The sequence below is a fragment of the Lepisma saccharinum genome, chromosome 17, assembly GCF_977018435.1.
Source record: "Lepisma saccharinum chromosome 17, izLepSacc3.1, whole genome shotgun sequence".
Classification (NCBI taxonomy): Eukaryota; Metazoa; Arthropoda; class Insecta; order Zygentoma; family Lepismatidae; genus Lepisma; species Lepisma saccharinum.
The window spans coordinates 2,587,738-2,600,357 of NC_139245.1; the positions used below are offsets into that span (position 1 = coordinate 2,587,738).

Here is a 12,620-nt window from a genome sequence, read left to right on the forward strand (position 1 = left end):
TCCGCTGACAAGGTCATGATGACCTTTCTCCCAAAGGAACAAACAATGCACTTGCAGCTGAGAATAACAATAAAAAACAAGCAGCTTTGTATGTTCAGCAAAGGTATCAGTCTGACCAATGATAAAACACACTCTCATGTTGCCAGGGTCATGGTAGAATTGCAAAATTTGGCTGGGAAGCATTTGATCACCCTGCCTACAGTCTGGGCTTCAGCCATTGCAATTTTCACACATTCAGTTCCCTGAACGAACACCCTCAAAGAATAATTTGCATTGGATGAAGAAGTAATTCAATCCCCAGAGTGTGGCGACAGCAGTTCATCACAGTTTCTCAATGGGACAATCGCCATAACGAATATGGGGACTATGTGTAAATATCTTATGCAATGCACTAGATTATTCCTATTATTTAGAATAAAATGTAATGTTTCCATGCATGGCATAAAGGTGAAGAGAAACACTGGGTCCTGGACAACTTGGAAAAAATCTGAATCTTCTCAATTACCCTTTTTTGGTGTTTTAAAATAATGCAATCATGCATTTCAACTATAGTTAAGTGTTTAGAGGCATGCATATTTCGTTTTTGACAAACACAAAATGTGAAATAACACATTGTAATGTTAATTTTTCATGTTTCTGAAAGGTGTGAGGTGCAGTTCCCTACCCTGTTGTGTCACGAAATGAACTGCAAAATGTGAAATCTACTCTTACTCATGAAATTTGCCGTTTATATACAGACGCAACACTTTCTGAAGTCTGAAGTATCCGGTGAGTTATGCAATTCATGGAAAATTGATTAATTCTGCTGCAAACATTTGAGAAGCAAAAATGGACCCCTTTATACAGGAATAATCTTAATATTCTGGTAATGATTTAATGTGCTATTAGAAGGGATATGTTTATTTTCTGTAATAGTGCAGTTTTTAAATCAAATTTGGGATTATATTCACATCTTTAAAACCAAAATGTCATTTTATATGGTGCTTTTTCACCGCTATAACAGCGAGATTTCATTTTATTTACCACTTTTGAACCCGAAATTGGCTGTTTTTGTACCGAAATTTTCCTTTTTTATTTACCAAAAATATGTGCCTCTAATGATAGATTCCTTATCAATCATTCACTTCCTAGGAAATAAGTTCTCTTGACATGTTTTAGACTACTTGAAGGACCAAGAGCTGAGACTGAAGAAAACTTGAAACATGTGTATTCAAAAAACCTGCCAATTCCAGCTTAACATACGCAGTCTGAAGAAACGTTGAACACATGTAGGAGGCATTAGCTTGACACTTGTGTGTGTATAGTAAGATTTTATAAATATTGATAATTTTTCTTGGCTAGTTTACAGTTGGTCGATATAGGCATATTGGTGTATTCTTTATTTGTAATATTATTAATCCAATATACATACTGTATTGATTGCAATTCTTTGTAAAATTATCACATTTTTAATTTTAATGAATATATCCACATAATTGTAAACATCTAAAATTTCTTTTTCGAACTAAATATATTGCTTTTTTTCTTTTCTCCCCCTCAAATGTAAAAGTGAGAAATGATCCATCCTACTGTGCCTCCACCAGGAATCAAACATGCGATTCCTTGATTACAAGTTGTCAATGTTAAACCACATAGGTGGTTGTTGTATGTGAGGTGTCCCAAGTATCAATGAAGTCACCACAGATATTCGAACTGAGAATATAAATTATACGACAGAAAATTTCTTATGTCACATGCAGGCAATATAATTGTTAAAAACAATAAAAACATACAAACGGCACGATAAAAAACACTTTAGGAGTTCCTCCAAGCTTTTGATTCCATCTTGGAATCATCATCACGGCTGGTCGACAGGCAACGGAAGGGACACGGTAAGTACCGCTGGTGCTACTCGCTGTGCCTGCCATAATATGAGCGAGACCGCAACGACATCTTCCAGCAGATACCGCAAGTAGCGCCAGTTGTACTTCAACCATGTCCCTTCCGTCGCCTCTCAACCATCGCTGATGATGATTCCAAGATGGAATCAAAAGCTTGAAAGAACTCCTAAAGTGTTTTTTATCCTGGCTTGTAGATTTTTATTGCTTTTAACAAATACAGCTTCCGTCAAAAAATGTACACACTCTTTAACTGATGGTATCTGCGTATTGTTTTTAGAGTTGCATTGAATTATCTGCGGATATGGTGTTTTCTCAACATGTGTCAGTACCCGTATGGCTCTCTTGACGAACATGTGACGTATGATAGTGAATCAAAATGTCCACTGCACACCTGACATTTGAGGAATGGAAGCTAATTTGAAAGTGGTGGTTCAAGTTTGAAAATGTCGCTGCAGTTCAACGTGCGTAGGGACGTAAGTTTGCAACACAACCTCCAACACACTTGACAATTAAACGGGTTTGTGATAAGTTTGAGAGTATGGTAGAATTTGTGATGTGCTCAAGGGAAAATCAGGAAGACCTCGTACAGCTACAAGTCCTGCTTCTTCAGCTATGATCTTGGAAAAGTTTGCAAGGTCGCCACAGAAGTCTGCTACACAATGTGCTCGTGAGACAGGGGTTAGCAGTGCAAGTGTAAGACACATTCTGAAAGCCTCCAAGTGGAAAGTGTACGTACGAAGATTAATGCACGCATTAAATGAGGATGATCCTGATCGCCGCATGGAGTTCTGCGAATGGTTTAAGCATATGGCAGGTGAGGATGAGTTTGTGACGAAGATTGTGTGGTCTCATGAGGCACAATTCAAACTAAACGGTACAGTGAATCATCATACTTGTGTTTACTGGGCACCAGAAAATCCTCACGTTCATGTCGACAAGGCAGTCAACCTCCTGGGGGTGACTGACTGGTGTGGACTGTCATCTAGGGGTTTCATAGACCCTTCTTCTTTGAAGGTACAGTTCCTGGCGCCAGGTATCTGGAAATGCTACGCACATCAATTTTGCCAGCTACACGTGAACTTTATGGAAACAGTGAGTTCTACCAACAACATGGGGCACCCCCACACTACCACCGAGGCGTGCGGGCTTTCCTACACGAGAATCTGCCGGGACACTGGATAGGACGAACAGGTGCCCACCACTTTCACCAGATTTAACACCGCTGGACTTTTACCTTTGGGGGACCTTGAAGGATTTTGTGTATTGCAGGAAACCACATACGCTGGAGGCCCTTCGTGAAGAAATTTCAGCAGCATGTGCAGAAATGCCCGTGGACACATTGACCAACCCTGTTCAAGCAACCATTCGCCATTGTGGTATGTGTCTGGCTGCTAACGGCAGCCATTTTGAACACCTCAAGTAACTAAGCATGAAGGTGCAGGATGATTGTATTAAACCTATGAAGGGGTGCACAAAGCTTGTATTAAACCTCTGATATGTAATTTAGTTCAGTACTAACACACAATAAAGAATTAGTGTTTGTTAAATTGTCTATACATTTTTTTGACAGACTCTGTATAAATTATGTTGTATTCACCCATTACTCCAATCCTGATGTACATCTGTGAAGGATGGGAGAGAACATCAGCCGTACCTTCCAGTCTAATAAGTCAATTCATAGGAGGGGACCAGACATTTCAATTTTCAGTAATTTTTTATAGGGTCATGTTCTGCGGTCTGTGAAAAAACTTTAAAAACACCAAATATGCCCTTTCATTTAAAAATGTCCTGCAAAAATGCTGGCAATCAAGTTGAAATATGTGAAACAGTCACTATAAAGACGTTACTAATGTTCATGCATGTGTAACCTCTGACTCCATTAATGGAAAATAGGGCTAGCCTATTAAAACATGGACATTTCAAAATCATTTTTAAAAATATGTTAACTTGAACACATGTTTAGAATTATAGTTTGGTTTGACTCTCTTCCCACTGTTTTAGAAACAATACTTTGAAGTGTATGTGCTTCAGAGGATGTTGAATGAATGTTCTATATTGCCTGATAAATTTAGTGCTTAAGTAATGTTTTTAATAAGTAGAATACTGTATTTTCTTTACAGGTGTGGGGAAAGGAACCAGCTTCAAAATGTAAAACCTACATCATTCATACATAATGCTCTACGTTTTGTTTGTGAAAATCTGGTCACCCTACTATTCAATAGCAAACAATTGCAACAAATTTGACAGAACATTTGTTGATGGAAATATGGGTCTTACATCCATTACATTCCTATTAATACTTACAGAATTGTTTCTTTATTCTTTCATTATAATTTTGGCATGAATTTGCTTGTATGTGTGCACACTTGTATGGTGGTGAGTGTACATTACTTTCAAAGCATACCAACAAGGGAATCTTCTATGTGGATATCTCTGAACAGTAGCAATTTCCAGTATGAAGCATTGTAACTCAAGTCAGCATAGAGAAAAAATACATTGTACTCACCCTGTAAGGCATCCTGCGACAAGCCTTCATTCGATGGTCCAGGTTTAGCAATAACTTGACCTGAAAAAAGAAATATTCCAATGAGTTTTACGAACAACTAAAGTTCTCATTTTTCTATTCAATTTTTTTTAAAAAAAGTATGGATTTCGTGTTTTGAGTCCACTTTATGCACAGTAAGCGTGCTTTCACACGTACCATTCTTTTGTCAGGGCAGTTTCCCATGACAACCCCGATGCCTGCAGTATGTTTTGCACACACACCGACAAAATACTGGGGTTCTCACTGAGATCTTGGTGGTGGGGACGCGAGAAGTCAAGGTCAGTCTGAGCAGAGATGGCTCCTGCCTGGAATAGAAGGTTTTATCTTTTGTGTTTGTTGCATCTTGACATAAATATAACTGCGATGGACGTAAAAGATGCTACTGGTGAAAGGTAAGTTCAAAGAAAGCAAAAACTTCATTCCATCTCTTTTGCTTTTCGAATCGATCTTTGAAATAATCACTGGTTTTGTCCCAAAGCATGGGCCTATTTTCCACCAATTCTATCAATGTCATAATTGAATTTACTCATGGTTAAAACACTCCTAAAACACAACCTCCTTCTTGACACAGCTATGACTGAAGTCTGTATTCTTTTCATAGCTTGCTGAAAAAGAACTCCCTCCTTGAACAAAATTTATGGCTTGTGTCACTGTCCTCTTTTTCATTGCCCGAGGCGAAGGGGGCTGTGTCTGACTCTCCATGTGTCAAGGGGTGTTCCGGACGCATACTCGCCATCCGAAGGTCCTTCCAGGAAATTTGTCATGCAGGTCTATGTGTGTGCCAGTCCCATTTACCGCCACTGCTTCTTGGTGCTCTCGATATTGAGGTGGGGGTCGCAGTCGAAGTTATCGGTGTGTGTGCAAATGTGCTGAGGCTAATTGGAACTGGACCTACAGCTTAAAGTGGGATCCAAACCACTATGTGCCACCACTGGGTAATAAAAAATAAATTTAAAAAAAATGTAAATGTGTATTCATTTGTTATTTTTGCACAAATATAAAGTTGTCTCTTGCAGGGTGGCTTACTACAATTCACAAAACTATTTAGAACTGAAACGTTTTACAGGGTGTCTGAAAAGTCACAACCGAGACTCTGAATGTTCGTAACTTTTGTACAAAAAAAGCAAAACGACATATGAACCTTGTATTAACTTTGTCAATTTGGATATTTTAAAAATAAAACACAGCTTGCAAATATGTTCAATGTGTTGATGGTCTCTGTACTTATCAAATTGAAAAAGGAATGATAGATTATTAAGAATTTTATGCACTGCAGATGATTTATGGGGGTTAATTATGACATTCATATATATTTTTTAAATTATGAGGTTGGTTGTGCACAATATCTGGCTACGTTATTCAATCATTGCCCAGATTAATTGATTGATTTGCTTTATTTTACTTCGCTTTTGTGCCTCTTTTGGCTAATTGCGAAGATGGGGTTGAGTGATAAGATGAAATTGATGGACACTCACAAACATCCACCGGGCCAGGATTCGAGCCCAGGACTCCTGACGTAAATGCACAGATAAAAGAAAAATATTTTCTGTCATTTGCGATCAATACGAAACATGTGCAGCATTTATTGGGTAGGGACTAGTGATTATGTAGGTTAAGTGTTAAAGTGTCATTTTATGGGGTATATCACCTTAGTTGGAAACACTGGAAGGTAAAAATTTTGTCAACAGACGTAAGGAACGTGCACCTAACTATAAGTCATACATAGAGGCATGCATATTTCGTTTTGAAAGGTGTGAGGTGCATTTTTCCACCCTGTTTTGTCACGAAATAATGCGAAATGAACTGAAAATAGGCCAAATAGATACGAAATTCAGAGTTTATTTACCGATGCAACACTTTCTAAAGTCACAATTATCCTGAGAGTTATGCAATTCATAGAAAATTTCTTAATTCTGCTGTAAATATTTGAGCAGCAAAAATTGACCCCTTTATGCAGGTATAAACTTAATATTTTGGGAAGGATGTAAATGTGGTATTAGAAGGGATATATTTATTTTGTGTAGTAAATGCAGTTTTTAAATCAAATTTGGGATTATATTCAAATTTTTAAAACCAAAATGTCATTTTATATACTGCCTTCTCGCAGCTATAACAACGAAATTTTATTTTATTTACCGCTTTTGAACCTGAAATTGACTGTTTTTGTACCGAAACGTTGCTTTCTTATTTACGAAAAATATGTGCCTCTTAGTCATACATTTACATGAAAAATCATAGTCTTGCACTTAAATTGAACTCCTGAGAGGATCTTACGGTACCCCTGGCTACACTCAATTCTCTTGACACTCAATTCTGTTCACCCATGCCCCTTCACTACATGCATTTAACATGTCATATCTTCAAAACTAATAACAACATTACAGTTGTTTTTGTGCATATGATTTTATGGCATACTCGAATAACAATATAATAAAGTTCCTTTAATGCTTTTTAGAAAAGTTGTTGTTTTTTAAGAAAAGATCTTCAGTGTCATTGAAATCGGCCTCTGGCATTGGACTTAAGGATGATAATAAGTTGAAATTTGCAGGTTATCCAGACAAAAGTCACTCTTTGATGATAAGTTACTTGCATCCCCATACCTGGGAGGGGAGCTACTTAAAAAGCATTTGGGGGTAAAAATGAAAAATTTCAGAAAATTTGAAAATTGGATGCCCCTAATTGCGACCAATCGAAAATAACGATCCTGTCTCATAGTATGAACATAATTGCGACCAATCGAAAATAACGATCCTGTCTCATAGTATGAACATGTAAATACAATTCACCAAAATTTCACCACCAACCTTTAAATAAGGTGGTGGCAGTGAAAGAAGGAAAGGATTACAGTTGGAAAAAAATTCCCGAAATGTTTGCATCTCTTTCTTTTTAACATGATTAGTTCAATGAGAACATTTAATGTACATAGTGTAAATTATGAAGCCACAGGGTTTAAAAGGAATATACAGCCACATTTGTGACTCCCTCTTTCCATTTCATAACAAGCATTTCAGCTGGAATGCATCAACAGTGTTGCCAAGTTGCGCAGAAATTTACGCTTAAAAGTCAAATTTTGGTAAAAAAAATTATGATGTGATTTTTCATGTAAATGTATGGCCAAAATTTAGGCACATGTTGCTTGCATTAGTTCACAAAATTTTGACCCATTAATATTGTCAGTTAAGCTGATATGTCACTAAAATGACAAATTGAAATTAAAATGAATTAATAAGCCATAATCATAATGCAATTAACCCTCTCCCTATCACAGTTTTGTATACGCATTCTTGTCTCTTGAGAGCCACTCCATGGTTGCGTGCTCGTATGTGCTGAACTCTGCATACATACATTTTTACACACACACACACACACACACACACACACACACACATACACACACCTATTACATCAGACAAGAGACTTCAGAAAGGAAAGAAAAGCAGATATATGTGCAGGGAATGTGGAATTTGACTGTGTGTGTGAATGAATGCTTCCAGAAATATCACACTCACAAAGTACTAAACATTCCAGGAAAACAAAGATTATTCTTCCGGTGCTACTTTCTCACCTCCTTCATCACTATTGCTTCACTATCAAATTGATAAGTGTACAAGATATTATGCAAGTATACTTGAACAAATGTAAGTACATCAGATGTTGTAATTCATGTTTTGTATATTTTTTATTATTATTTTTTTATGGTAAATAAATACATCAAAAACACTTTTCCCTGGTATGGTGATGACAGTGTAGTAAATACAGAACTGGTTTCTTAGATTAAGTAAATTATATTTTACCAACAAAAATTATTAGGATCTGTGGCCTATATGTTTCACAGACAAGTGAAGTCAAATTTTAATGCATTTTTAAAGAATCATAGCATAAATCACTTTCGATAATGCATTCAAACTGTCATCATACTCACTTTTAAAGCATCATAGCATAACTCACTTTCATTAATGCATTGAAGCTGTTATCATACTCAAGGTTTCTTTTTCTCCATTTGTTAGCAGACACCACGAATTACTTTGTGTCTAAAACCTTACTGCTTAGGTGTGTACGTAGCACACGGAAAGCAGGAATGCACCGTATATACAGTGAAACCTCAATTTTATGTTTTTCAAGGGACCAAGCTAAAAAAATGTAAAATCGAGGAAAATCCTATAACAGTTTGGTACATTGGCACCATCAGGATTGACTGTATATGAGAAATTATAGCATCTGGGAACGTAAAATCGGGGTTCCACTATATTCATAAGATTTGTAGATGGGAATGACCCAAGTAACTCTTTAGCACAGAGCTTCAGCTACTTGTTTCATATCCTACGGTGGATGGTAGGAATTAGGGATGGGCCGATACCAATATTCTACCAATCCGATATATAATTCCAAATGGTCCTTGAAGAACCCGAATGGTTCATCATTGACTTTAATAAATGTATTTCCAGGTGACTGCAGTGCAAAGGAAGTTGTTATGTAGACAATTACTTTTTTAAAAAATAGGGTATCGAGATTATCCATAAAACTTAACAAAATGGCAGAATATTGCACTAAATTAAAATATAATTATAGATAGGCCTACATCGGATCAGTATAAAATAATTGGTAATTTTACGCCGATAGAGTACCAATTAATTTGTCCCATCCCTGGTAGGAATACAAAGTTTCTAAAGAATGTATCTTAATAGACTAAGTTAGGCATCGTTGTGATATGAAAAAAATATCTATCCTATCACCATTCTTTTAGAGAGGAACACGGGAATATACTTACTGAAATCTCCTGCCGGTAATGTATCACTTGAGCCAGGTAAATTTGAATCACCTTGATTAGAGTTATAAGAGTCAGTCTCAGTTTTACTGTCAATATTGCCCTCACTTTTGTGAATCAGTGGGGACATTTGAGGAACATCTTGAGTATCAAAACTAGGACCTGATGACGTATCATCGAGTTCAACATACTCCGGAACTTCAACTTTCACAGGAACTGGAATGATTTCAACAGGAGAACTTGCTCTTCTGGTGTCTTTCTTTCTCTCCGTATCCTTATCACGATTCACTTCCGGCACTATTGGGGGAACACTTGGACTACTGACACTTGAGCCTGACATATTTCCGGCATTTACATCTGCACTCGCACTAGGAGTGCCACCCGACGCACCCCATTTACGCCGTTTACTTGGCGGTGTTTCAGGTTCAGTGGCTGGGTAAAACTTTGGGGACGGAGCTTCACTACGAACAGATTGTTTCGTGCTCGTTACACGCATGTCGGTTTCAACTGGTAATCCACGTATTTCCCCTTCATTCTGTAAAACAAGAATTATCAAATATTAAACTCTACATAAAATGTGAATAATATTAAAGGCAGGGTTGGTATGATTTTTTGATTATGATTTCCCCGACATTTCCAGTTCAAAAATGATTTTTTTTTTCAGACATATTTCACATCATGATTTTTGATTTTGAACCTTGTGTTTTTCAATTAAATATAGAATCCGTTAATTCTTAGCAAATTTCATTCTACACACAGAAGAATGCATGTAAAATTTGAAGAGTAAATTCTAAAATTACAATTTGTATCAAATGTTTTGGGTGCTACAATCACATGCATCTAGCCTTCAGACTAAGGTAACAGAGGTACATCATTTCACCATAACAGATCTACATAATATAAAAACAACAGAAAAAGTTCATAAACCATACAAAGTTTCTCATTTTCTGGTGGACCTATAGTCGTAGAAAATGCTGCTTTTTTTTTGCTTACATTTATAAGTACACAGCATCTGGAGAAATTCTTGTTGCATATAGGAATTTTATAGGAAATACCAACAAGACTAAGATCTATAAAACAATAGACGATAACCTCATCTTCACCAACCTTTCCAATAATTATGATCATATTGCCAATATAATTTAGTTATCAATCAGATATCTGGACTGCAAGTTTTACTTTGATATTCTTTCCAATATCTAGTATTATAAAAGTGAAAATTTATTACAGAAATTCGAAGGAACCATAACTTTGCACAAGACTGAGAATCATAAGAACAAAAGAAACAAGTTTCTAAACTGAATTTTTAATGGGAGTGGAATCAGAAAAACCCAATGCAGAAGTGGAAGTGAACTGCTTATTCGTTTTGCAACTTTTTCTCTTGCAGACTCCAAAATGCATGTAAATTCCACACGATCTGCAAAGTTCCCTGACATTTAAATAAAGAGAAATTCCTATAATTTGCATGCATTTGGCATGATGTACATTACATTTGACTCACAAAATACAGAATGCACAAACAACATTGTTGAGTTTGGAGTTTAATTTCACATTGCTATGGTAAATCTCTAATATTTAGGGACATGCATATCTCATTTCTAACCAAACAAGCAATGTCGTTGATGAATTGGTATTTTAAGTCCACTTTATGAACAGTAAAGTAAGTAAAACATTAAATAGTAAGGCTAATCGGGAGTAGACCTAAAGTTTAAAGTGGGATTCGAACCACTATGTGTCTCCACTGGGAATCGAACCAGGGACCCTTGATTACAAGGCAACAACGCTACCACTACACCATTGGGGAGGCCCTAAACACAAACTATGATTTTACGCATTTTTGGACATTCCTAAATATTGTAGAGCTCCATCAAGTTCGTTGCACTTTTTTTTAACCTCTATGCACTCACACATCTAATTGGTTACACAGTGCAATGACGAGTCTTCTACTTCATTGATTTGGTGTAAAGTGGTGTATTTGGTATCTGCGCTGTTTGCACCACATTCTGTTTGTTTGAGTTGGTGTTTTAAGTCCACTAATCGGGAGTGGACCTACAGTTTAAAGTGGAACCCAAAACACTATGTGCCTCCACTGGGAATCGAACCCGGGACCCCTTGACTACAAGGTGACGATGCTACTATGACGGTATCATAATGAGTACCATCATAACGTGAAAAATAAAATAATTCTGTCACTTGAAATCTACAATTTAAGTTCGTATTTGGTGGTTTATATTTGTATAAAATTAATTTACATCACTTTGGCTTTGTTCTAATCGAAGTATGTGAGTAAACTTCAAACATTTAAAATATTTTTATATCTCAGCGATGTAATTTGGTTTGTGATGTATCAAGAATGTGCTTACCGTAGATTGCCAATTTATGCAAAATCGCACATATGTTTGGTTTCAACCGGTTTTACTCGCTCATTCATAAGTAGAGCCCGGATTTCCATGCACAAACAAACAGCAAAATATGCATGCAAATATGCACGAAAAATATCAAAAATATGCACTAAGATATGCATGAACAATTATATTTTTTTCCAAACATCTTACCTTAATGACCTCTGTTGCAATGAACTATGAACGTCTTCCTTAGGTTTTCTTCTGTAAACCCTCTGCGTTTATCAGTGAGAAACGTTTTGTAGATCGAGAAGTTCCTTTCTACATCAGCAGAAGTCACTGGTGCATGTGAGAAACCCCAAACTTTCTCCTGTGTTAGGTCCTCTTCCAAGTGCACATTTTCACTATTCAGTACATTTGCAATGTCACAGATTGTTCTGTACCCGGGATTTTTGTCTAATACTTGGCGAAGTTTTTCTGACGCTATTTTGGCGACACCGTGAGTTTCACTGGACAAAGTTTGCGATACTTCGCCCAACAAGGAGAGTGAATGCTGCAAAGGATTATTACGGGACTCTAACTGTGTAATAATTGCAGGTATACTCGAGAAGTGGTTGTGTATATACTTAATTTCGTTCTCAATGCCACTTCTAGAGAAATATTTCTGTGACACACAAATAGCGGCTGCGTCTTCTGGTTTTAGTGAGTCTATGACCGCCTTCACTTCATTGAAATTTTCTGCATAATACGACACAGCTTCTAGCCACGAGCCCCATCGTGTTAATACCGGTTGCGGAGGTAACGGAACATTTTTCGCCAGTTCGCGAAAGAGACGTACTCGCGAAGGAGCTTTCACAAATACTTTCTTTACATTTGATACAAGTGCGTCTACTTACGGGTATTGGTATCTGATTATTTCTGCTACGCGATGAAGACCGTGTGAAAGACAAGTCAGATGGATTAATTTAGGATACAACACTTTCAAACCAGATACTGCTTTGACAATGTACGGGGCCGCGTCAGTAACAAAGAGTAGCACATTGTCATACTGGATGTGATCTGGCCACAACAAAGTTAACGAATCGTTA

General features: G+C 36.9%; 1 protein-coding gene across 38 annotated transcripts in view; it reads right to left on the reverse strand.

The window, feature by feature from the left end:
• The window catches only part of LOC146001468 (zinc finger and BTB domain-containing protein 8A-like), a 212,921-nt gene that overhangs the window by 186,300 nt on the left and 14,001 nt on the right, over positions 1 to 12,620 (reverse strand). For all 38 annotated transcript variants that reach the window (XM_083138830.1, XM_083138835.1, XM_083138834.1 and 35 more), the window contains exons 4-5: positions 9,194 to 9,725; positions 4,387 to 4,446 (exon numbers count right to left, since the gene is read on the reverse strand). In XM_083138830.1, coding sequence (XP_082994956.1) covers positions 4,387 to 4,446; positions 9,194 to 9,725 — 592 coding nt within the window. The remainder of the gene's footprint in view (positions 1 to 4,386; positions 4,447 to 9,193; positions 9,726 to 12,620) is intronic.